The sequence below is a fragment of the Clytia hemisphaerica genome, unplaced genomic scaffold (genome assembly GCF_902728285.1).
Source record: "Clytia hemisphaerica strain Z4C2 unplaced genomic scaffold, Clytia hemisphaerica genome assembly, whole genome shotgun sequence".
Lineage (NCBI taxonomy): Eukaryota > Metazoa > Cnidaria > Hydrozoa > Leptothecata > Clytiidae > Clytia > Clytia hemisphaerica.
The window spans coordinates 119,614-145,509 of NW_027104297.1; the positions used below are offsets into that span (position 1 = coordinate 119,614).

The 25,896-nt window shown below is 36.1% G+C and overlaps 2 protein-coding genes across 2 annotated transcripts; one reads left to right on the forward strand and one right to left on the reverse strand.

The window, feature by feature from the left end:
• Positions 1-1,032: 1,032 nt before the first annotated feature.
• On the reverse strand, positions 1,033-10,080 carry LOC136817274 (uncharacterized). Its single transcript, XM_067073606.1, has 5 exons — positions 9,792-10,080; positions 9,029-9,074; positions 7,851-8,142; positions 6,825-7,006; positions 1,033-1,523 (listed from the first exon to the last, which is right to left on the reverse strand). Exons 1-5 carry the CDS (start codon positions 10,050-10,052, stop codon positions 1,042-1,044), a joined length of 1,263 nt encoding a protein of 420 aa, XP_066929707.1. The 5' UTR covers positions 10,053-10,080; the 3' UTR covers positions 1,033-1,041.
• Positions 10,081-13,245: 3,165 nt separating this feature from the next.
• Positions 13,246-25,486, forward strand: LOC136817275 (myb-like protein V). The gene is made up of 14 exons (XM_067073608.1): positions 13,246-13,797; positions 15,337-15,380; positions 15,786-15,879; positions 16,506-16,606; positions 16,861-17,462; positions 18,433-18,593; positions 19,797-19,932; positions 20,637-20,875; positions 21,210-21,994; positions 22,337-22,547; positions 23,025-23,182; positions 23,583-23,700; positions 24,050-24,146; positions 24,729-25,486. The coding sequence occupies exons 1-14, from the start codon at positions 13,618-13,620 to the stop codon at positions 25,070-25,072; spliced, it is 3,270 nt and encodes a 1,089-aa protein (XP_066929709.1). The 5' UTR covers positions 13,246-13,617; the 3' UTR covers positions 25,073-25,486.
• The last annotated feature ends 410 nt before the right edge of the window (positions 25,487-25,896 follow it).

A 25,896-nucleotide genomic window follows, 5' to 3' on the forward strand; every position in this document is an offset into this window, starting at 1 on the left:
AAAACGAGAAGTTAGTGAAAGCGAAAAAATTCCAGATGGCTAAATTCTCTAGTCCATTTCACTGGACTCTAGTCTAATTACCCGGTGGCATTTGTCTTAGTTTCTGACTATGTTCAAACGTTACCGTTCCATTTCGCTCCGGTATGATTTTCGTTACGGGTCGAGTGTGCTCATATTGGTTTCGGAAAGTTTCGGAGCAAGAAAACGGTGCAGTTCCGTTCCGATGAAAAAAGTGGAGCGAAACCGTTTCGATCTGTTCTGCTTTGTAACGTATTCTTTTTTGACGTTTCGAATTTTGACGTTCACACTTGTTTCGGAACCGTTTCGGAACGGAACGGAACGAAACCGTAGTGTGTGAACATGGTCTTAGATCATGTTCAGACGTCACAATTCCGTTCCGCCCACTGACCTTTATATCTGCCATCTTTGATTGGAGTTTTTTTAGAATTGGTACCCAAGGAGAAGCCATTGCAATGCTAAAAATTAACGTCTAACGCCGCTACATCATCAAAAGAATTTGAGGAAAAGTAGACCTAGCGCTCTCGATGCATTTACACCGCTATCGAGTAGTGCCGACATTAGGGTACCAATTTAAAAAAAACTCCGATCAAAGATTTTGCTTGGCTGAGATTGAGAAGCTTTGTCCAGGGTATATAAAGGTCAGTGGTTCCGCCCCGAAACGAAATGAAGCCATTCTATTGGTTACATTCAAGTTTTACGTCACTTCTAACCAATAGAATGACTTCATTTCATTTCATCACGTGCGAACATGGTCTTAGGGCCGGTCTCCACTTTCACGTGACATGAGCGAAAAACTTTTTGACGTTTTTGTAAGATCATTGGTCTGTTAAAAAATGAAGCAATTCCATTGGTCGAAATTGACGTAACGGATGAAAAAAGTAGAACTTCCTTCAACTTTTTTTTGTTCGCGCAAAACTTTTTTATGACGTAATCTTTTCTTCAGGCAAAAAAGGCTAAGAAAAAAACTATCGCCCATTTCGGGCGAAATTGGAGACCGGTCTTTAATTCTTGTCGAAATATTTAATTGATGTTGGCAAACATAAGATTCGATACTTCAACACTCCAATTAGTGTGTTGATCCCACCAAAACCATGGTCCAATATACACTTCAACATTCTCGTAAACTCCCGGGTTGGTAAAAGTAACGTCACGTTTTTCTAGTACGCCATTGATGTAAACAGACATATAATATCCATTTCCTTCCAATTGATGTTTGATTTCGAAATCATATTTTGTATTTAAAACAAATGACGGTAGGAAGGTATTTAGGCAAAGATTACGATTTGTAGGGTCTTGGCAAAGTACAAATTGTACTTCGTTTGTGTCAGATTTGAAGTACATTGTCGGTAGACGGTTAAAGTAGCCTCCATCTTTTACGAAATGAAAAATACAATTCCATTTCTCTATTGGTTGCTTTACAACTTTGAATGAGACTTTTATGAGCCATGATTTTCCCCATTTTGGAATGATTTCTTGTAACAATCCACTGTTATAAGTAATTCCTATAAAAGAAATAGTTTTTAATGCTTTATAAGTTCAAAGTTAAAAGGGTTATTAAATGGTTTGAGATATTTGGCGTGTGAATTCCTTCTAGTTTCATCATTAAAATCTCAAAATATTTTTGCTATTTTCGAAAATCGGGGTCCAAAAATCCAAGTTACAAGTTTTGAATTTTAGTAAGAAAACAAATAGAATTTTGACCTAAGAACTGTAAAGGAACCCATTTTTAGAAATTTCAAATTGGGATATCTCCGCTTTGAGAAATAGTTAGACAAAAATACAATAGAAGGCTTTACTCTGGACCAAAGAAATTTTATGCTGGCCAATTATCTCAAACCATTTTGATTCTCCCTTTGAATTAAAAAAACTCGAGGTTGTAAGTTTAACGGACCCACGTGGCTTGCGGTTCTTTAGATTTAGGTTTTCAAGTATCTTGGGGAGTCAGTAGCGTAGACAAGAGGAATTCAGATTTTATGACACACTAATAATTCTTTTATATTATGAATAGCTAATACACGGGTTGCAACATGATATCAGTTTAGTCAAAACATGTGATTACTCGAAAACGTTCACGTGATTTTATGTTACTTGCTTTACAACTTACAGCTGATAACTTTATTAGTGTCAATAAATTTGAACCAATCAGAAATGTCATGTAACAAGCACATAAAAATTTCGAGTAAAAGCGTGATTTATTTTCAGACTTTAATTTCGCATCCTGTGTATTGCAGTGTTTTAAAAACCAGCACTCTTCCATAAATGTCTACGCTACTTACAGATTTTTCCGACCCTTAGCGGGACTTTGGAAATCCAAAAAAGGTACCCTTAAGGGCTCTGACCATAGTGAATTTTTAATATTTGCCACATTCAAAATATGCATTTTTGCCTATTGTTAACCGGTTACTTTTTCGAAGCGAGCTACACGGCTTTTTGCGCAATTCATTGTTTCATTTCGCATGACGACGGGCCTACACTGTCCAGAGTTGCCCGTCGTTAGGAAAATTCATTGTGACGTCACTTTTTCAAAGGAAAATGAACAATGCGTTGACATAATTTCTCTCATTTTTTGGACCTACCTCCGGGTGCCCCGGTGGAGGTTCTATAAATTAACCCATGTCCGTCCGTTCGTTCGTCCGTCCGTCTGTTACCAGCTTTTCTCAGGATTGGCTCATTAGTTTTTTCTGATTTTTTGCACAATGATGCAAAATGGCAATGCCCAGAACGTGACGGAGCCCGAGTTTTGAGAAAAAATTTATTTGGGCAAATTTGGGCCAAAAACTACCTAAAAATAGGGTTTTTTGGACTTTGTGCAAAATTCTGTCATTACTTTTTTCTGATTTTTTGTACAAAGATGGAGGGCAAGATTCTCTAAAGAATGGCTGAAGTGGTTTTTCCCGGAAAATTCTTATTCGCCTTAAAAAACGGATTTTCGTATTTTGGGGAAACTCCCTTTAACCAAATAAGAAAATATAGCTTTTCTCAAAGTTGAATCATTATTTTTTTCTGATTTTTTGCACAATGATGCAAAATGGCAATGCCTAAAATGTGACGGAGCCCGATTTTCGAAAAAAATAATATTTGGGCAAATTTGGGCCAAAAACTACCTAAAAATAGGGTTTTTTGGACTTTGTGCAAAATCCTGTCATTACTTTTTTCTGATATTTTGTACAAAGATGGAGGGCAAGATTCTTTAAAGAATGGCTTAAGTGTTTTTTCCTGGAAAATTCTTATTCGCCTTAACCCTATTCAACTTAGGCTTTTAGGGGCGGTTCAGAACTAGGGGGGGGGGCTTTTCCTGTACCACCCCTTAACTTTTGATCTAGTGTGTCTTTTTGGATGAAATTTGGCACACAAGATCCTTGTGACGCAAGGTAACTTTTGACAAAAATTTTTTTTGATGACGTCACTCATGCCTAAAGTGAGCAAAAACCGAAAATTTCCTTTGTTCTTATAAATAGCTATTGTGTTCTAACAAATGCTTTAGAAAAAAATTGCCTGCGTTTAAAATGCTTATTTTATTCTAAATATTCAATAAATTACGGTTTAAACGATATATTTGACAATGAAAATAAATTTGTATTGGAAAAGTGTCAATTTTGTGACACCTTACTGTCAGAAATGTCATCATGCTCAAGGTGTGAAAATATTTAGGTGTCAATTTTTTTTTTATTTTGAAGCTAAATAAAAGTTAGGAATTTACAGAAAATTTCACGGCAAAAGCTCTATTATTTCAGGAGCTATTAGCAAGAGTTTGACCTCCGAACAGAAAGAGCCCCCCACCCCCTAGTACGAATAGGGTTAAAAGACGGATTTTCGTATTTTGGGGAAATTCCTTTTAACCAAATAAGAAAATATAGCTTCTCAATGTTGACTCATAATTTTTTTCTGATTTTTTGCACAATGATGCAAAATGACAATGCCCACAATGTGACGGAGCCAGATTTTTAAGGAAATTTTTTTTGGGCAAATTTGGGCCAAAAACAGCTTAAAAGGTTTTTTGGGTCTGAATGGTTTAAGTGATTTTCGTATTTGGGGACATTCCTTTTTACCATTTTACATTATTCAACACACAAGCTTTTTTTTTCCATTCTGAATTTTTGTACAATTATTGTCACTTTTTTCTTATTTTCAACTGATGTTAATCATTAGGTAGGTTCATTCAGCATGTTGCTTGTTATTACTGACTCAGAAATTATAACAATTTTTTATCTCTTTTCGCTTTTTTTTTTCGCTTTATTTCACTATTTTTCCTAGATAAAGCGCTAAAAATCAATCGAAGCTTAAGGAAACGGTTAACAAATACAATAACGACCGGTTTTTTCGGGCTGTACTGAAGATATTGTATTAATTTGTATTAATGTAGCGGAGAAAATTTGACATGTTATACATTTTCTGTTAGGCCAACCATCTGTGAGTCTGAAAATTTAAGAATCGCAATGAAAAAAAATTGATAAAGAAGAAAATGAAGACTCTTGCTCAGAAGAGTATTTCAACTTTGAAGAGCTTAGTTTATTTTATCGAACTAAAATTAGTTTTTCGGAAAATTTTTTTAAAAGCTTATTCGATTCAAAATCTTGAAAATCGTGCTTTTTGACCAATTTTCCATCCCAATTTTTTATAGAAAAACAACCATAACATAACTTTTGATGCATTAATTTTGAAAAATTTTCCGAAAAATTTAAAACGGTTCAATTCTTTGCCGACAGTTTGAAAAAACTTCGAAACAAAAAGGTTAATTACCCATTAAAACTTAGCACTTTTTATAAAAGAAGGTGATGCAACATATTATTAACGTCTTTTTAAAGTTCGTAACGTCATTAACGTTCTTTAATAACGTTCTTTGTTAAAAGTGTTAAAGAATCTAAAATAGAACTTTTATGTTCAAATACTAAAATCAATTTTCCGACTATTTTTCCGACTATGGTCAGGAGAGTGGCACATACTGTATAGTGTGGTCGTGTTACAAAAATACAGGCTGTTTGTAGGAAAAAAATAAGATCTAGCTGAAACTCGAAAAACTATATAGAAGACTTTTAAACGGTTATCGCTGATTTCCATTACCTAACTCGAGATATTTCATGCGCAAGTTCCACTTTTCGCCACACTTTGGGCAAAATTGACCATAAATAGCATCTTCTGCGTGAATTATCTCGAGTTAGGTAATGAAATCGGCTATACCCGTTTAAAAGTCTTCTATATAGTTTTTCGAGACCTTTCGAATGGTATACTTGATAATGTCTGAAAATGAGTTTGAAATTTTCAAAAAATTTCGCCCTTAGGGTTTTGCCTGGGGAAAAAAGAAATGTCCCAAAAAAGGGATGTTCCACCAGTGGGATTTTAGGGAAATTTTTCCTGAGGCATAACCATCCTATAGAGAAGGTCTGGAGAAAGTTTCAGCTAGATCATATTGTTTTCCCGTAAATTATGCTAAACGACCTCACTAGTACCCTCCATTTGCCTAAGTACCCCCCCCCCCCCCATCGGGACTAACTTCGAGAACCGAGGTAAAATCTGGCTATCAGGATTCTTCCTACAGTATATGGCCCCCAAAACGGAGACGGCCCCCAAAACGGAGGTTTTCATTCAAATGAAGATTCTGACTTGTAGATTTATCAGAATTAAACGATTTTGGTTTATTTTGAAAGAATGATGGTTATACTTAAAAATGAGCATGTTTTTGCTGGTTTGAGACGGATTCAAAATAACAAATTTGCGTCTAAAGAATATATTTTAAAACTAAAATTAGATAAAAATTGCATATAACTCACTCTAGCTCCCTTGGATATTGAAAATAAGGGGTATAGGAAACTTTCTACACCTAATGCCGTTCAGAAAATGTAAATCTGTGACTTTAGAGGCTGGGTAAAAGATATAGCATCTTGAAGGTCAACCAGTATTTTGGAGCCCTGAATCAGCATTGACAAAACCAAAAATTCTAAATATCAGAAAAAGCAAAAAATCTTGGAATTCTATTCCTATCACCTTGAGTTAATAGTTTATAACAAAAAATAACATTATAAAAATAAAAATTTTCGCTGAATCAGCAAAAACGGCAAATTCTGTCATTTTTTTGCAAAATATAGGAGAAAAATATCTTTAAAGCTTAATATTTTCAGTTTCAGTTGAGCTTTTTTCTAAAATTTTCACAGCTTATTCCATACATGAATGGAACTATTTTCAAAAGAGATTTGTTTTCAAAAACTTGATTAAGACGTTGTTAAATCAAAATTGTCATTTTGAAAATTTCTAAATTTTCAGTTTTGACTTTGCAATATCGAAAATCTTGAAATATTTCATAAAAAACATAAATTTTACATCCATTGGGTCGTAAATTTAAGGGAAAACACAAATATGTTCATAGTTTTCCCCCCTATTACCACTGGGCTTAATAATTTGATTTAAGCTACACCTCCGTTTTGGGGGCCCCAAACCTGCATTTTGACAACCAGGGGTATACTGTAAAAATTTTATCAAATAAATTTATGCCCAAAACCCTCTAAATCATATTTCAAAACTATGATCAAAATTTTGTATTCATATCTTAAAGATATCTCGAGAAATCGCTAAAATTTCAAACCTCCGTTTTGGGGGCCATTAGAAAAAAGCTACCTATCTTTAAGCGATTGAAAAATATTGTTGAAATTGAAAATTTTGAAAAAGAACTTCCAGGAAATAAAGTAGAGATGTTAAAGGTTTTCATGCAGCAAAAATTTTTGTAAAATCTCTTTTCCTCTAGATATGAGAGAAATTTCAAATTTGATCGCCGTTTTGGGGGCCACATACTGTAATAGAATTATTTTTACCTTTTGAAGGTTGGAACTTAAGTTCTTTCATTTTACCAGACACTACATTCGATCCTTTAGCGGTAACCAAAACTTGGATGTCGGTGTAAACAGTCCCCCATCCTGGTACTTCAACATCGTTTTGTAATTGGTTATCAATTGCCCAGAATATATAATATTTTCCGTTGTTCAATTGATACAGGCTATGGTGACAATATAAAAAATTCTGTCAGCCCTTAAAATGTTAAGGTCACCGGGCTTGAGTTTACTAGGAAATAAAGCAGATGAGATGGAGTTTTTATAAGATACTTTAATTGGTCATTTGAAGTAATAAAAATGACGCGTTCTTTAGAAAAAGTTTTATTACTGGTTAATGACCAACAAAATCAAATAAGAGCTTGTAAAACTCCATCTCGACAAAAAATGATAAACTTAAGACTGGTACGAACCTAGTACCACTTAATCTGGCTGAAAACCATCGAAAAATATGAACTAGAGGTATAAAGGAAGCTAAAAACCCATGGTTCACAAAGTCACATTCAAGGTGGGATTTCGACCATTTATTCTTGGAATAACGTCAATTCTTCCTGCTAAACTTACGCATATCTTCAAATACTTTAATAGACCATTTCACAGTCGAAATGGATCATGGGTAATCAGGATTGATTGCGCCCAAATAACGGTTTCCCGTTGGTTAGTGTGCAATGGTCCTGATTACCAATTACGCTTTGCAACTGTGAAATGGCCTATGGTTGATAGGTGAACATGCAGCATAATATTCTAGGGTAAAATAAAACCTTTGCAACCTTGGCAAAATAAGAGAATCGTACATTCTACAAACACCATGCTGGCCCTGCTGGCCCACTTGCTTTTTTGGTTCCAAAGGGATATGCGGGATGTCCGGAATGTGCTTACTCAGCAATTAATCAGAAATATTGCTCAGCTGATTCCTTTAAAACCATTTTGGTTGAAGTGGAAAACCATATACTACCGAGCCACTTAATCGAGCTTTCCAATTTATCAAAACTCGGCCACGATAAGACTTACTTGATTCGAACATAAATCCATTGTTCTGGTTGAAGGGGTTCCTTCGAATAGGTATAAAATGCTGTGAAATTCGTCGCTGTTATGAGCTTGACATACAAATGCTGGTTTTTCGAGACCCCAGCTGCAATAATATTTGCTTTACTTCCACCGGAAATTTTCTTGCTTTGGAAATGGATGAGAGATGAAATCTTTTCATAGCCCATCACCCTCGGCTTGAATTTGAAGGATAATTTCCACTGTAAAGGTAATACGTCCATTTCTTGGATGATTTTTCCCCTTTCTGTGTAAAATTCTGAAAGAGATTCATATTGAAATGAAAGCCCTGATCGCAGGAAATTTCAGTGTTTTAGAAATACACCCCTGTGTCACATACCCGCTGGGACCCCAGCCCCACTGGGAAACCTTGCAAAAATTTCGTCCCCGGTAGGAAAATACACCGAAATTCAGCCCCACTGGGAAATTGACTTATATTTTATTCCCACTCGAAATTAAATGTTTAGAAATTGCAATCCTAAACCATCCCCACTAATCTTCGAACAATAGAATATCTACCCCCCCACTGGGATTTAATAGGAATTTTTATCCCCACTGGGATTTAATAGGAATTTTTATCCCCACTGAGGAAAATTGTTGCACCGTGGCTGATGGAAGTGTAGAAATTGGAGTAAGTAACTTTCTCACGGTGGAGACCCTGAATAGAAGATTCCCTTCTTTCTCCAATAGAACACAGTTCGAGGGAACAGGGATGTTACGAGATTTCTTAAATTTCACTGAACTAGGGACTAGGTCTAACTTGGAACTAACTATTCTTCTTTGATGATTTGAGATTGAGACTTATAGAACTTTGACTAAAACAACTCCTGCTTTATGTTTTTGGAGGGTCCTCTAGGGTAGACGATGCTATCGTCCGTTTAAAGTAAATGCGAGAAAGAGTTAGGGCGTCAGGGCGGTTTACGGGAAAAAAGTGGCAGTAGAGTTTTGGAACACTGTAAACATCTCCGCCACTGCTTACTCCACCCGAATTTATCACGCCTCTCCTAAACTATTCCCTTTTTAGTGATCTTGTGTAGACGATAGGATCGTCTAGTCCTAGGGCACCTTTTCTGAAAATTTTTTTTTTATAATTTATATTTTATTATGCCTGAAATTTTCACGGTGATTTTAAAATTCGATAATACCTTCATTCTTATTGATGACATCGCCTTCTGGAATCTTTGGTGAATCCTGTATAAAATGTAAACAAAAAGGTTAAGCGACCTCATTGGGCTCTTCCAGAAAATCTTTGTACATGGAGTGTGGAGGATATATTGAATATATTGTCCGGAGGGGTAGTGAAAAATCTGTAAAATTTACCTTGTTTTGGGAGCAAACTTGCTCTGTTTAGGAGTAATTTTGAATGTCCGGGGGCTGAGATCTGTTTTCTATATGCAATTTGTGATCTGCGATCTATGTCCAGGGAGTAAATTTCAAAAAAAAGGTTATATCCTCACCCATGTTCAAATTCTTTCTGAACGAGCCCATTTTTTTGTGTTATGTCCTTACGAAAGAAGTCTTAAACCTTTCTACCATTTTCCTTGGACGTGATATCTAAGATAAGGGGATATTGGGATATCTGGTATCAATTTTTACATCTTTAAATGAGTTCAAGTCCTCTCGGAAATCGAGACTTTTCTCAAATACACCCCTTGCAGGCTTGCGGTATTTTTCACAATAAGTGACAGGTGGAGTCGCATAAGAAACAGCACCATCGTTGGGAGTGGAAAATAATAGACGATATACGGCTTAACGTGAAAACTCAGATTTGACCCCCGAGAATTGCCCACAATGCTTTGCGCGGAAAAAGTTCACGATGAAATTCTTTCCATACAAAGCATTGTGGGCAATTCTCGGGGGTCAAATCTGAGTTTTCACGTTAAGCCGATATCGTCTATTGTAACATACCTTGGTTTTTGTTTTCTGGAAGAAAATCCATCCTTCTGCATTTGTTAAAAAGTCTTTAACGTCTTCTCCATTTGAATTAGGCTCCCGATTCAAAATACAGGTCTGCGTTTTATCATGGTGATTTACAGACCCACATTTCGGAGATGCGGCACAATCGATGACACATTTCTGTTGAGGAACATTGTCAGTTTGGTATAAAAATAAAGATTCATCGACCAGTTTTTTGTCTTTGAGTGGATTCAGAAATTTGAAATCCATCATTTGGTTTTGAACCAGGGTTAAAATTCCAAGAAATATTAAAATCAAAACCTTCATTTTGTGAATCGAGTTACTGCTCCGTTTCAAGTAAACAACTTTATCCAGTAAAACTGATTTCGGTATGTGTGCTTTCAGCTCCACCGAAAAAAAATTCTTTTTTTCAAAGAAACAAAATTCAAAAAAAAAGGAATCGAATTTTTTTACGTTTCATCATTCAAGATGAGAAGGAATTAAATTACCTTTCGAAACGTTTTAGCAACAATGTCAAACTGAAGCTTGGTGAATTGAATTTTTCCGTCCATTTATATTTTTCCGCCTATTTATATTTTTTAGTAAAATAATGTCGTCAACAAAATTATTTAAATTATTTAATATTTTTTCAATTATTAAATAATGTGACCCCCTTTAATACTTTCATAGTTTGACACCTCTGGAATTCAATTCAATTCAATTCAATCTTCCGGAAAGTTTATTTTTCGATACACTACATGAATGAATGTACACCCTGACAAATATATATTATCCCCGCAACTCAATATCCGCTGTGGATTCTAAATATTGTTCATTTTCCAGTAGGGATGAGAAAAACTGAACCTTTTTCGAGATTGGCTTATTCATTTTTTTAGAATTTTGTAAAATAGCAATGCCCAAAATATGCCCGATTGTCGAAAAGGATCCACTCCAATTGCCAGATCCGGAATGTCCGGAAAAGGCGGTTTTGTTTGGGGATTTTCTCCAGATTATCTTATTAATTTATCCTGATCTATATTGAACATCTTAAAGACTCAAAATTATCTTCCAAAGCAGGCATTTCCGTAATACACGGGTTTCGAATTAAATTTTTGCTTAGCTTTAGCTTTGATCCCATGTAAATTTGCACGAAAAATATCAAGTATACAGAACGAAAATTGGCCGTGTATCAAGCAATTTTAGCTCATTTTTCCATTTTGACAGACTTTATGGGTCATTATGAAAACAAAAAACATTAAAATAAAAAGTCAATCGTTTAATCATATTTCTTTTATTGAATTTAAAATAGAAAAACATCTTTTGAATGAATTCCTGGCTTTCAAAAGAGAAGAAAGGAAATCTATCAACCTTTTATAAGGCATTTCCCCTTATCGCTCCTTTTATTTACTTGATTTTTTCTCTCGCGCCAGATTTAATTCGAAACCCGTGTATTAGAAAAAGGTGAACCTTCACCTTTTTCTAATTACAGGCATTTCATTTTTTTTTTAATTTTGCATCTGTGTAATTTATCAACGTTTCCTCGTTAGGTATTCATCCCGAAACTGGGTGATAATTTTAAAATTGGTAAGTCAACCTTGGCAAATGCTCTTTAAATGCAATATGCTCTTAGCCTTTGATACATGTCGTTGGCTAATCAGAATGTGCTCAGAAAATACACTTTTTCGACCGTAGCCGCCGATTGACGCGCGGGTATTTTTTACCCCTAAACTCGATCCAATCCACCTTTTTCTATCTTCTCCAGGTGCGAAAAGAAAACTGGGACGGTTTTAGGGTGGAAAAACGGACAAAAAAATGCCCGCGTGGCAATTGGTGGACGTCGAAAAGGTGTATAGAAAAATGCAATAATCGAAGGGAGAAATCGATGAATAAATCCAAGGAAGTAATACAAAAAATATGAAATAGAAGTAAAAGAAAATTGTTTGAATGAATACCTTAAAAAAATTGTTTGCTTGATAATCTTTGAATACCTTGGCTCGTTCATACTGTCATAGAGTCTCCTGTTTGATTCAGACATATAGTGTTCCCAGCTGGCACACAACGTTCTTTCAACGTTCATCTAACGTTATACGGACGTTGTAAACATTAGATGGACGTCGAAACAACGCTGTGTGTCAGCTTGGGTGTTCCGTTTATAGATTCTTCATGTGAATGATATTTCGAAAGAACATTTTATCTAACTAAGAAAATAATTTCAGAACTCAAAAAAACGCTTGAATATCATGAATGACTCGAACATTTTTCTTTGGCAAAGACTATTTCTTAATATCGCTCTAACTAACGCTAGACCCTAACGGGAAGTCTCTAGAATACCACCCTGCTAAACAGAGGAGGTGATTAAAGACTCGAATTGCTCTTATAAAACCACCCCAACCACCCTACTGATTGAGCTATCCAGTCCATCTTTTGATCAGCAACACTGTGTTCATCAGTGTTCATTTGATAACAACAGTAACAGTATTAGTATCCACTCAAATATTTCGTGTTTGTTGTAAGGGAAATTTCTGGCTTTACATTACTGGTTGATCGGGTTTATCTGTTAAAGAAAGGCGTTTCTCGAAAACAGTATCATTCTTCTCGTGGGTAATTTGATTACATTGAACTTCACCAAATAAGACATTTTGGAGTGTTTTTCTTAAGGAAAAGTGTTGTAGTACGTTGGTTTGCTGATTGATTGATTCAAAGTTCTCGGTCAACAACAAAAGGCTCCGTATAATCGAAATATTGTTTCTTCGACAGTACATTTTATTTTCAAAACATAAAACTGTACTAAATCTATCTTCATGATGATGCCAACAACATCTAAACTTGAAAGCGGTATCGGCCACGAATCACCGACCCCATCGACTTCAAAGAGCCATAGACATACTTGGGGATGGCGTTTATACTATTTGTTTTGGATAATAGTGATTGTTATAGTTTTGATTTGTTTTATTGTTGGGGTGGCTTATTTATCGATTTATTATATCGATGGGCGTAAGAAAACTCCAGAAAGTTCAGGAGGGCATGTGATGGAGAGACAAAGCGTTCCACAGAGCCAAGGTGGTAACTAATACCCTAAGGAAATCTGCTCAATTTTAACTATGTGTTGCCATTAATAAAATCGTTAATGTATTTGGTTTACGCTGGTGAAATGCTGAAGTGGAAAGTTTTGTCTTGTGGCTTTGGGCCAAAACTCTAAGGGTCGGTTTTCGGAGGTCTCGTCCGCACATACCCCGTCTTCTATACTTTTTATACTCATAAATAGATTGCAATAGGATTGTATATAATGTATCTAGCTCTTTATTATTATTGTGTCTTTCAAATTTAATTAGATATGGGTGAATGATTTTCAGAAAAGAAAAAATCAATTTTCTCTTCAATTTATAACGATTTTCGAAAATTCGATTTTCTACCCATATTGGGCATTATTATCTAGGAAGCGCAAGCAGCCGACCAAAGTGTTGTTAGCTAACCAAAACTCAGTTTAATAAACAAACAGAATTTCTTCATGTTTTTAATTTGATTTGGTGATTCTGGATGGTGACGGTGCTGTATTTGCCTTGTCTTTCTGGCTATTTGACAAGGACGTTGTTTTTTTATTGAGATTCGAATGCTATATGTTTTGTTGATAATAATAAAGGAATTGTTAATTTTTTGAATTTTCTACTGGAGAGTTCTGTTATTTGAATAATTCCTGACATCGATAAGCCGCGTAAAGAAATTCCTGGGAACACAGCAGTCAAACGGTGAAAGACTGGGATAATTGCAAAAGATCCAAAGACTTCGTTATGTAAATGTAGCCTTAACGTGCACACAAAACAACAACAGCATTCGAACAATGTATATTAACAGGTTTATAAAAACTACATGTGTATACCTTATATTACTTGTAACTCTGGTATATTCTAAAAGGACTAAAACAACTACATGGCAGAATCATGATTTTTTAACGAATTTCCAATTGAAACGACTGATCGAAGAAAATGTATTACGTAAAGCTGATATTGCTAAATTACCGGTAAGAGGCTCAAGAAGCCCTATCCCATGTTATTTTAACGTTCATCTAACGTCATACTGACGGCCAGGATGTTATATCCACGTTGAAACAATGTCCTGTCACAGTTTGGAAAGGTAGAGCAGTAGCGTAGACATCGGTAAAGGGACATTTGCTTAGGAGAGCAGATTTAAGGACACCTTAATTATTTTTATGCCACAAATAGGTAAGTTCTTTGTCGTTTCAATCTGCTATCCTACGCAGATCGTTTTTCGCCCCTGTCTACGCTACTGGTAGAGAGATATACTAGAAATAAAAATCGCTTTTTTCAAGGCTATGCGCCATCCCTGAAAAAGTTATATTTATTATCTGAGGAATGCTGACATATCCCTGCAGTGGCGTAACAGAAGGGTCGCAAAAATTGTATAGGAGAGCAGATTTTTATGACACAGAACTTATCTTTTTATATTATGAATAGAAATTACAGTGTCATAAAAAATCTGTCCTCCTACACAAATTTTGCGTCCCTCCTGTCTACGCCAAGGAGATGAATCAAACAAGGGTATGAAGGCCGAAAAATCGCATTCCGAGTTCACCTTACTTTTTCATAATCTCTTTGATGACGCTGAGTTCAGTGGAGTAGACTAGGAGCGCTCGATAATGACGTCACCATTTCGAGAAAATAATACCAAAATTCCAAAACTAACAAAAATAACATTTTGGGCTGAAAAAATATAATCAATAATGCGAAAGAAGCATGAATATTAGATTTGCAAGCTTTTATTATCAAATAAAAACCTTGCTTCATTCTATTGTTACCTTCCAAAAACAACTGAAATATGGCGGACCTTTGTACAGTCTTAAAAAAAGCTCACAATTGGCAAAATTTCCATTTAATACCATGCCACTTTAATTGTTCCATCCAATCCAAAGTCTCAAGTGGACCCCGGGCTAGGTACCCTACAAACGCATTCATAACATCCAACAACCCATTCGTCAAAATTAATAAGAAAGGTGGTTTAGAGTTTTTCATGATCTAACGGCAACTATTGTCTGAAGACACGTGTTATTGAATTGACGTTTTCACGTTCGGACCCTGAAAACCTGGGACCAAATTCTTGTGTGATATCAGGAAAGATAGGTGAATTTTGCTTGCTCTTGATTTTAAGGAATTGGCCCAGCAGATATTTGTATTCTACCTCTTTCTTCAAAATCAAAATTTTAATTTCAGATTTATCAGTTTCGCCTTTTCTGGATCATATCATAACGGGGGGCTCCTAATAAGAACAGGGATTGAAAGCTTTTCGAAGATGTTTATTAAGGACCTTAAAGTATTATATTAGTACTCAATCATATTCGATGAATTTTCCTTCGTCATCAGCAACTCGTTTCCTATTACTGTCATTTATAATTTTGCTTAATACTTTATCCCTATTCCAGCTAATGATACCTGGACCAAATTCCCGTGTGATGTCAGAAAAGATATCCACCAGGTAAATTTGCTTTCGAATTTCTGGAATTGGCAAATTAGATGATATCTGTATTTTACCTCTTTCTTTTTAGTGCGTCCGGCACAGTAGACGATGTTTAGTGGAAAGCATAAAAGAGTAAGTTTACACGTAGATTATCTATTATTAATTATTATTGTAATAATTTCGAATAAAGAATTGAATTTAACTAGAACATACAATATTCCCGAAAAAAATTCTATGCTGCTGTTGGCCAGGGATTCGTGACTCCGTTCTCCGCTCCTTCTAAAGTTCAATTCATAGATATCCGAGCCGGCTGGCCGAGGACCTCTTGAAAGAGGTTCAGGAAAATCACAATTGACACTGATCAATGGCCAAAGTTTCGAAATTTTGAAAGCAGAGTTTTCCGGAGAATGGGCCATCCTATCTACCTTGTCAAAGGCGAAGAAGGAGACGAGTTTTCCATTTCACTATATATTGTTGGACATTTTCGTTGAACGGCTTTGAATAATTTACTTTCTTTTTACTCCGTCTTCTTTTTAGACGTGGCTGGAAGAATCAACAGAAGTTGAATAAAATATTGAACACCATTCTCAACATTCATAATGAGAGGAAATTCATCGATCAAGCTGTCAAGGTGTGTGTCTCCGTTTATATTTTATTTAGGAATGTAATAGATTATCGATCATCGATCAAATTTTCTATTTGTGGTTTTTAACGTCATCATCTTATGAAAAGGGAAAATCCCCTGGGTGTACCGGGTATATTTATGAAATGCGGATTTCTAGAATTCGACCCTCATTTAGGAGTAAATGTTTTCGAACTTTAGAACATTTATAGAGAAGCAGCTTTGAAATTCAAGGGAAAAACATAAAATCGATAGGGATGTACAATATCGGTCAAAATATATTGAGAATTGTGTTTAATTCGTTTTTAGCATTTTAAAGTTCGGGCGAGAAAGTGGCTTTTGGGCTATTTTTAATCGAATATTTCAATTTAGGTGAGGTTTATAGACTTTGGCCATATTATATCTCATGGTAAAATTCAGAGTTAAAACTCCATCATTCCTACCTAAGTTAGAGCGCTTCAAAATCGATTATGGCTATAAGATTTCGTGAGAATTTCCCTTTTTTCTCAAGCATTATGGCTGGTATTGTAGAGGCTTGCGTATATTAGTACTTACTGAACAGTCTTCCTGCGTCCCAAGCAATTCGTTTGCTCTTACTGTTTTTCATAATTATGCTTAATACTTTATCTCTGCAGCTAATGATCGAGGATGATTCTGAATTATTGAAAGGCTCGCGAAATGATGAAGATATTATTGCACAATACACAAACAAGAAGAAGAAAAGTCATAAATCTAAGTATGTTATTTATTTTGCTAAGACACACGTCATATGAAATGAGGGGCAAGCTATGTCAAGTGGAAGCTCCTTGGGGTAAAAAAAATTACAAAATTCGTGTCCCGCAAATCTCTCGCTTTTTTAACCCCGAATAGCAAGTTTTTAGTCGAAAGAGTGTTAATTGGGTCAGTTAGAAAATTAGAACTGTTGATGTCTCGATAATGTCCCTGTCCACTGTACGTCAGTTTAGCATTGTCTTCATTATGATATTTCAGACGCTCGAAAATCACCGAAAGTGGACATCACCTTGATTTCCTAAATACCGAGGAAACTTGGAATGATTTTAACCAAGAACCCATTCTGGTGGAGAGCCGATATGACCAAAACGGGTTCGAAGAAGATCCTTTCCTGCTCTTCTCCTCCGAGGAAAATCAAAACATTCGAAATCTGAAAAGTCGAAAAAGTACTATTTCAGATCCATCTATGGGGAAGAGTGTTTTTGAAATTGATAATAGCGTGACAATGAATGAACCAAGTTGGCGAGGAGACGAAAAAAGTGATATCAATGATGCTGATTTTTATGGTAGTGAGATTAATAGCCAACTTGAGTTTGAAAAATCTCAAAGCAGAGATGCTATTTCGGATGGGAATTCCCCTGATGACACTGGTTCGGTATTACAAGGGAAAATCCGTGAAGATGAAAACGGGGCGAAACGTGATATGACGGGTGTTAAGAAGCAATATGAACCACCGCCTTATGATATGGCGTTTGTTCCCACTCTGATGAGGGCGCGTACTAATGAAGCATTACAAGATTTGAAAAGTGCAGCGTTCAATCACATGGCAAAAATGTTGGATGCCAATCTAACTAAAACAGGTTTGTATCTGGTTTTATAATTCGTGCCTAACCTCTGCTTTGAAATTCGCCTAACTTTTACATAAACCAAATTGTTAAAATAAAACAAGCCGACCAGTAAATTCATAGCCTTCCCTAAACGTCAACCACGTTTTTTCTACGCCTTTAAAAATTACTCGCTAGTAAATTTACGCTTGGTATTGCGAACAGTCGCTTAACATTCAAATTTGAATGGGGAGAGCGAAAGCGAATGGGTTCTGATATAATGTTTACGATTTAGTATTTTTGGCTTGAAAGCTCATTGATGAAAATCACCGAAACGGTTTGTCAAACCTAGTAGACTATAAAATAGTCGCCTCTACCGCTGCAGTTGATACTTGCCTTACGCTCACTACGTTCACTTAGCTTATCTCTAAACTTTTCTCACTGCTTTTTCCCGATTGCTATTATTATTATGATTATCATCCCACTTTCGACTTTCTTTCCTGATTTGTCAGTACGACTGTCCTACAGTCTACAAACGGAATGAGCTGGAGTTTTTACAAGATACTTCACTAATTGGTCATTTAAAGTGATAGAGATGATGCGTTCTTTAGAAAAAGTAATAAGATTCTTTTATTACATCTTAACGACCAACAAAATCAAATAAGAGCTTGTAAAAACTCCAGTTTGTCCCCTACAAACTGGGCAGATTCTTTTAAGAATGATTGCATTTTCTTAACTTCAGCTAGAATCGGACAATTTATGTATGTATGTCTGTTCGAAAACTTTGGGGAAGCCTGAAGACTTCAAAAATGGTCGGATTTGGCTGAAATTTAGCACATTTGTTCATTGGGTGAATATCTGGGGGTGTTTTTTCATTTTTTTAAATTTTCTTTTTGAAGGGGGTGGTCACGAGTTTTCGCCAAAACAAGGCTAAAACTTTGGAGCAGCCTGGAGAAGTCAATTACTTTCATTAGTCATTTCGGTCATTTTCTGCTTTAATTTCAAGGTGAGATTATCAAAAAGAAGAAACCAAGAAAACTGACCAAACTTGAAAAAGTAAAACTGGATCACAAAATGAAGCAACAAAGGTTCACACAATTGTATAAAGTAGACATGCATAAATATCCAGCCTCCCGAAATCAAGATGGCGTGGGATCCGGCTTAGAGGTATGTGCATTGAGTTTCAAGCCCGAAGGGCTAGAGGCGCGAAACTTTAACCCTCCTCAGGCAAGAGAAATTGAAGCCACTTATTTCCTATCCAAAATACGCATAGAACGCGCCGTAATCATGACAACAGATTGTATCTAGCGGTTCCTTTGTTTGTTGGGGAGGACTACATTTTTTTAAATCTAGCGATAGATTTTTCAATCCGGCGTTTGTTTAAAAACCACGCGGGCGTTCTGAATGAGAAATAAGTGGTTTCATTTCCCATCCAGGAGTCTCGCATCTAGCCCTTCGGGCTTGAAACTCAATCACCTATTCGATAAACTCCCTCATTCGATTAAATTAATTCGATGAAAATTCAATTCCCCTTGAACTGTATTTACACGATATAGGAGAGTATCGTTTTTGAAACTTTCTTGTCGACGATGACTTTTAATTCAATCGAATAATGGAGCGGAGCGAGGAGTGGAACACCGAATTAGAGAGCGTTAGTGTCCAAACCGTAGGATTAAAAAGGGGAAATGGATTTTGGAGCGAAGGTCAGGGATAATGGCATTTCTCTGGGTTTAGTGGGGGGGGGGAGCAATCTGATGGCAACAAGTCGATCTGAAGACGGGATAATTTTCTATCCAGGGTTGGGAAAACTGAAGGAGGATTTTTTCAAATTTCGCATGGAGGCAGACCCTGAAAGTCATACTTAAATGTCATAAAGTAGTAATTAAGTTCGATTGTATATCAGGGTCGAATACATAATTATCTCGTACCGTAGCCACTTGAACCAATTTTTTGTAGTCTACTATTACTGATGGACGTTGGTACTTGGGCCCCGTCAACAAAATAAAAGGCCCCCTCACTCAAAATGGCTCGCCGGGACCCATTTGGTATGATCGTGAGCGCTAACATCATAATCATAAAAAAGTGAACTAAGCTTGGCGTTCTAAATCTACAGGCCTAGCAAGCGTGCAGCGACTTCGATTTTGTGGAGCTCAGTTTTCAGAAGTTGTTGCATTGATACTTGTATGAAATGTACCACGGAGCAAGAATTTCAGTTTTGTTTCGGTGCATTTTTAAGAACGGCGGAGCGAGCCCAAAAGTGAAGTCGCTGCACACTTACTAGGCTAGGCCTGTAGATTCAGAACGCCATGGAATAAGTGCCTGGGTTCGAGTTTGGATCGAATATTGAATATCACAAAAAATCATTTCAAGGAGTTGGATCGACAAGAAGAGAGCGATTTCCAAGAAAGTATGAAGAATTTGGAAGACGGATGGGATTTGGATTTCGAAGCGGAAAATGAACGAAGTGAAGAAGAAGAGCTGAATAACATGGATATAAATAACGCTGGTATGTTTATTTATCACAAAAATTTGAAAATTTGAAATTGTACAGGAACCTTATTTGTACCAAATTTAGCGAGGCCTGTGCTGTTCTTAAGAGGGGACTTCCCTTCCCGATTGTGAATTCTTTTTTTTGGAAAACGATTCGAATAACAAATAAAACGAAAGTCGAATTTACATGAATTATGAATTTTCAGCTGGAGAAATGCACAATAAAGCTTGCTGCTGAGTAAAGTCCTCACAGACGTGTTACTCACGTATTAATTTCTTTTTATTAATTTCTAGCCAAATTTAGTTCTATTGTAGTGATATCCTAAATTTTGAATAAAAATTTTCTATTTTACAACTGATTTATTTGATATGAAATTCTGACTAAATGTTACGGAAATATTTTCGCAAGGCAAGAAAATCTTTGACTGTAGAATCTGGAATTTCTTATTCACTGGTAACTTATCTTAACCGAACTTATTTTCACGGTGCTAAAATTTGTTCTATATCTACCCTTTCCCTACAATGTCCTATTCCGGCTGACCCGGCTAGCTGAGGTGGGATAGATTTTCGAACTTTACGTCACTGTTTTTGACGAATCAAATGGCTAAAAATAGATCACCTGACGTTCGAAATCTATCCCAGCTCACCTAACCGGGCCAGCCCGCCTCCATATAAATAGCCCCTTGGATGGTTTATTTAAATGTTATCTCTTCCCTAAAGGTCCAACCCAACAACAAATACCATCTTCAATGATGAGTCAACCCCAACCCCAAATGATGACTGTCGCTTACAATCCAACCACAATGCAAATGGTCAATATTATGCCGCAACCATCGGGAGGAGGATACATGGTTATGCAACCATCAGTACCGTCATCCATTACACCAACTGGCAAAGCTAAGAAGCAGAAGAATAAGTCAACTAAAAAGCCAGCGATGAATAGTGGTAAAGCTACTAAGGTAAAAAACAATATTAATAAGATTATTTAGATTGAGGACTCATACTTTTTTAAAATCCTTTGTAATTTGATAGATCCTTGTAATGCTGGGAATAAGGAACAATCGACTGTAAATACTTATCAACAAAGAATAACTCTTAACACTTTAAGACTGCATCATTAATAGAGCAATAAACAGTAAACAGTAGTAGCAAAATTTAATAAGATATAGTCCGACCCTTCCCGCTTCCCGCTACTTGAATATAAAAAGGGAAAGATTTACTCTTTACTCCTTCAGTCTTCAAAAACAACTTCCTACCATGTAATATTTCAAAAACAACATCTTGTATTTCCAGATAACCAAAATACAGAAGAAGAAAGTGATGCCAGAACACAACACGGCCAAGAAGAAACATACAACAGCTACTTCACAGCAACCAATCCCTCATCCTTCTGTAATAACAACTGAAAAACTGAAACCAGCAGTAACAAAAAGTAGTAAAACAGATAAAAAACCTACTTTTACAACAGAGACAAAAAAAGTTGACATCAAGGCTAGCGAGTTAAAGAAGCAACAAAAGTTGTCACCCGTTGCTGATAAAAAGATTGAAAACAAAGCAATCGAGACAAAAACAAAGTCAAATGACTCGTCGAGCAGCAAAAAAATCAAAAATAAGGCAATTGAGAGAAAGAAAGAGCAAAATGTATCGCCAACGGTTGACAAAAAAATCAAAAGCAAAGCAATCGAGGCAAATAAGTTCAATACAAAGCAGAAGGTGAAGACCGACTCACCGGCCAAAAAACAGGACCAACATTTGAAAACAAAACCAGACAAAAGCATTCAAAACTTGATTGATAAATTAGATGCTTCAGAGAAATCTCCAGATGACAAGGTCTCTCTATTATCAAACAGTGCCGCTGGCCCTATGACGCCGACCAAACCGGCTACAAACAAGACGCAACATCGCCAAGAGATCAAGCATGAAGAGCAACAGTCATTAGGGCTGGTTTCCACTAACCAACAAAATGTTGTACCTGATGGTGATATAAAAGCTTCACGAGTGTGTAAACCAGGTGTTATGAAAACGTATTTTGAAGGGAAACCTAACTGTCTTGTGATTGGAGATTCAATTGCTTTAGGGTAAGTTGTCAATTGTCCATTGCAATTCAATATGTTGCCCTTCCGTATTTCTAAAGAGAAACTTTTTCGGAAAATAGGTCTTCGGCTTAAATTTTGGAAATTCTGACAATTTTTTGGCCTTTTAACGGTCAAAGGTTTTCATGAAATTATAGCGTAGGGGTCGATTTTTCGTCCCAAATTTACTAAAATTTGGTTACATTTTCTCTACATTATAAGGGTCCAATTTCGAAGGCCTAATTTTAGGCCGCATATACGGTCGTATTTAAATAGAGTGGAGTAGTATGCAAATATAAGAAAAACTTTTATTATGGCTAATCAACTTCATCATTATCTCTATTCCAGGTATAGCTACTCAGCTGCAGCCGCCCTTAATGGGAGTTGTCAAGTTCAATTGGCGCCCTCTTCAAAAGCAGGGGCGGCGATGGATTCAAGCTATGGGCGTCAATGTTTGGATTATTTTTTATCCACAATAAGTTTACGCCCTACACAATATGATGTAATATTGTTCAATTTTGGTCTGCATGATATTGACTATCTCGACAAGTATCCTGAGGTATATGCCGTATATGTCAGACAGAATAGATTCCTTATCCCTGTAATTCCCAGAGCCTAAATTAAGGACTCCGTATAACCTAGGTGTCCGAAAAAAGTATTTTTTGTTGATTTATTTTTTCTTCACAAAACTTTGAAATTTAAATTGCATTTCATTGTTAAAGCTTCAGGGCTAGTATAATAGACTATTTTAAAGATATTCTCAATTTTAAGAAAAAAAATTTTTCATTAGAAACTGAAAGATAGTACCAAAATCTACCAGTGTGCAAAATTTCAGCTTAATCGGATCAGAATTGGCCTAGTTATTAAAGTTTTAAATTCTGGTCAGTAAATTAATGGTCTGTAAATTACATTTTCGTAAATTGGGCATAACTTACCAACCGCTGTTGCTATTAACAAAATTTTAAAAAAGTACTCCAATGAATTCCAGTTTTTTTAGACACATTGTATAAAGCTGATACGCCTTATTATTACACAGGAAGCAAGTAATATTACTGATTACGTCAACAATTTGGAAGACATCAAACGACGATTACTGGATACGGGTGCAACAGTAGGATTTGTACTCTCAACACCGGTCACTTATGATAAACGAAAAGACGATATGATAAGGAGATATAATCATGCAGCCAAAAAGTAAATATTTTTTAATTTTGTGATTTTTATGATCTTAAATTCGAAAGTGTGTTAAACTGCCGACAAAAAGAAATAAAGATTCTTTAAACATTTGTGATATTTAAGTCAATTTTTAACAGAAAAGCCAAAATTTCTGTTACAACCCCAGTTGAATTTGGCTGATGAAATATTCGTCATCCCAGGGAAACCCCTGTCCCCCAAGTATGCATTCACTACCTTCCGATTTCGGAATGCAGATTGATTTAGAAAGACCAGGCTGTATAACAGAAGCATTAAAATAATGAAATATCCTTATTAACTGTAAACTCTTATTATCAACCATAATAGTTTAAAATCTTGGCGAAACTGATCAGAATTGTATGCGGAGAGTGTACATAGGAAGTTCTTTATTTCATTCTAGGGTGATGGAAACAGGTGAGGACAAAATAATGACCATCAACCTTCACAAAATCGTGACCAGAGAGTGTGGCCCAGTCCCTTTTGAAAATTGTTATATGATGAAGAAACCGCATGACGTGGTGAGTTTTTCTTGTGTAGTTTTTGTATTTTGCAGTTTTCCTGTACTGCTCGAGAAAAAGTCCGGAGAAAGTATTGTCAGTATTAATTGTTCAGCGTTTGTTGTTCGTCTAGTTTGTTTATCATTAAGAATAATATCTTCAAGGGTTGAAATTCAATTTTGCACGCGCAGATTTTTGAATAAATGTTTAAACCTTTAACTGTTTAAGCTTACGATGTTGTTTTTCTTTTTGTAAAATGGCGAAGGAAAAGTTTCCTGGGATTCCAGAAATTTGGGGTTAAGTTTTCGACTATAATTTAGCAGCTTTAACATTGATATGCTATTTGAAATGTTTAATATTTCTTCTACAGCACTATGGTGTGACAGGATCCATAATGCTTGGCAAACGGGTTGCATCAGCAATCTCTTATCTTCTCAAGAAAAGAAAATTCAAACGAAGCTGGACAGGTTTGGTTTTTATACACCCAACAGTCATTAGGTTTAAGTTTACCAGCATCAAACGTTGTTAAATGGGTATACCTTAGCTAAGCGCACCAATGCAGCAACTTTTGGCTTTGATTATTTGATATAATTCGGTCTTTATCAAACTCGACTCAACTCTCCTTTTAGCATTTCAGTTGCATTCCAACCAGCCTCAAGACCTGGAAAAGGCCACATTTTTGATAAACTTTTGCTTCGCCGTAATTTTACTCTAACTTAAACCTGTATGGAATGATGTCCTAACTCGCATAAGACCATCATAAACCGCCCAAAGCGACCTTTTCCCGTGGGTAGCAGGTCGGCCGCTAAGAGGGATTGACATTCCCTACTCTCGGGTACCTAATAGCCGGGGGGGTTGGAAAATATCTCAAAACTTAATAAGCGGCGGGGGGTTGGAATAAAAATGTACTGGGTGGAAAACTTTTGAAAAGGAGGCTAATACAGCAGAATAAGGATTAATTGGGGAACGGCTATATAGGTACACGACAGTAATAGGAGCACACATTCAAAACTATGTTTGAACTTTTTACATATCTTTTTCATTTGTAGCTTTAACACCATCCAGTGTCGAGTTAGCGTCCAACAAAACATTATGTGCCGTGCCTGGTACAGCCTGTCCGGTAAATAGTGTTTGTATGAACAATATGGTTTCACGTTCCGGACATGGTTGTTGTCAGCTGTCCGGTGGTGTCGATTGCGGTGACTCATGGCATTGTTGTCCGGCAGGTAGTTTTTGTCATCCAAAATGCTCGGACACAAAGTGTTCTTGTATGTCCGGCAATGCTTACCAATCAATGATGAGTAATGGTGGTTATTCACCACAAGCTCAAACAATGTTACCTGGTTCTGCCGACACTGCTTATCCTTATGGTTATGCTAAACGTAAATTTTGATAGGTAACATACTGTAGAGGAGATTATTGGTCATTTACGCATGAAGGTTCTTAATAGAGTTTATGTAAAATAACCATTTGTGTTATGCCTCCGGATACAGTTTGGTTGTTTTAATTTAAGCTCCCAAAAGCTTATAAACATAGTCGCAATGATATCGGCCATCAAAGAAGTTAGAAGTGAAACAAGAACTTTCAAAAATGGGAAAAAAACTGAGGATTGTGATGAAAATCCATTTTACATACGATGTTATTTCAACATCCATGGAGAAACGTTCACAACGCAATAATGATGTCAAGAAGGATTTTAAGATATTTTATATGTTCATATTATAGCAAATTTATATCATAAGCAGTAAATGTTTACGGTTTTATCATAGGGACGAGGTACTAGGTTTGGGAATAGGTTTGCGGAAATATACTGGTGACTTTTCTTATTTGGTTCCTTTTCTCAATCAGTTGAGCTAGAATCTGCTGAGAATCTGAATAAAGAATCCGATGGTTGGAGTTTTGCACAGTTGATCCTTGGGCGAATCCCTGGGGGTGATTTTTCATTTTATCAAAACTTTCATTTTTAAGGGCGTGGTCACGAGTTTTAGCCCCATAACGAGGCTGAAACTTTTGGGCTGACTGGAGACTTCAAAAATGGCCCGATTTGGTTGAAATTTCGTACACTTGATCCTTTGAATCTCTGAGGATGTTCTTTCTCATTTTTTTTAAAATTTGATTTTTTTTAAAAAGTTTTCACTTATACTAGTTATTTCTTGGATTTTACAAATGGGCCTATAAGTGAAAAAGATACTGAATTTGAGCCAGTGCAGTTTGCAC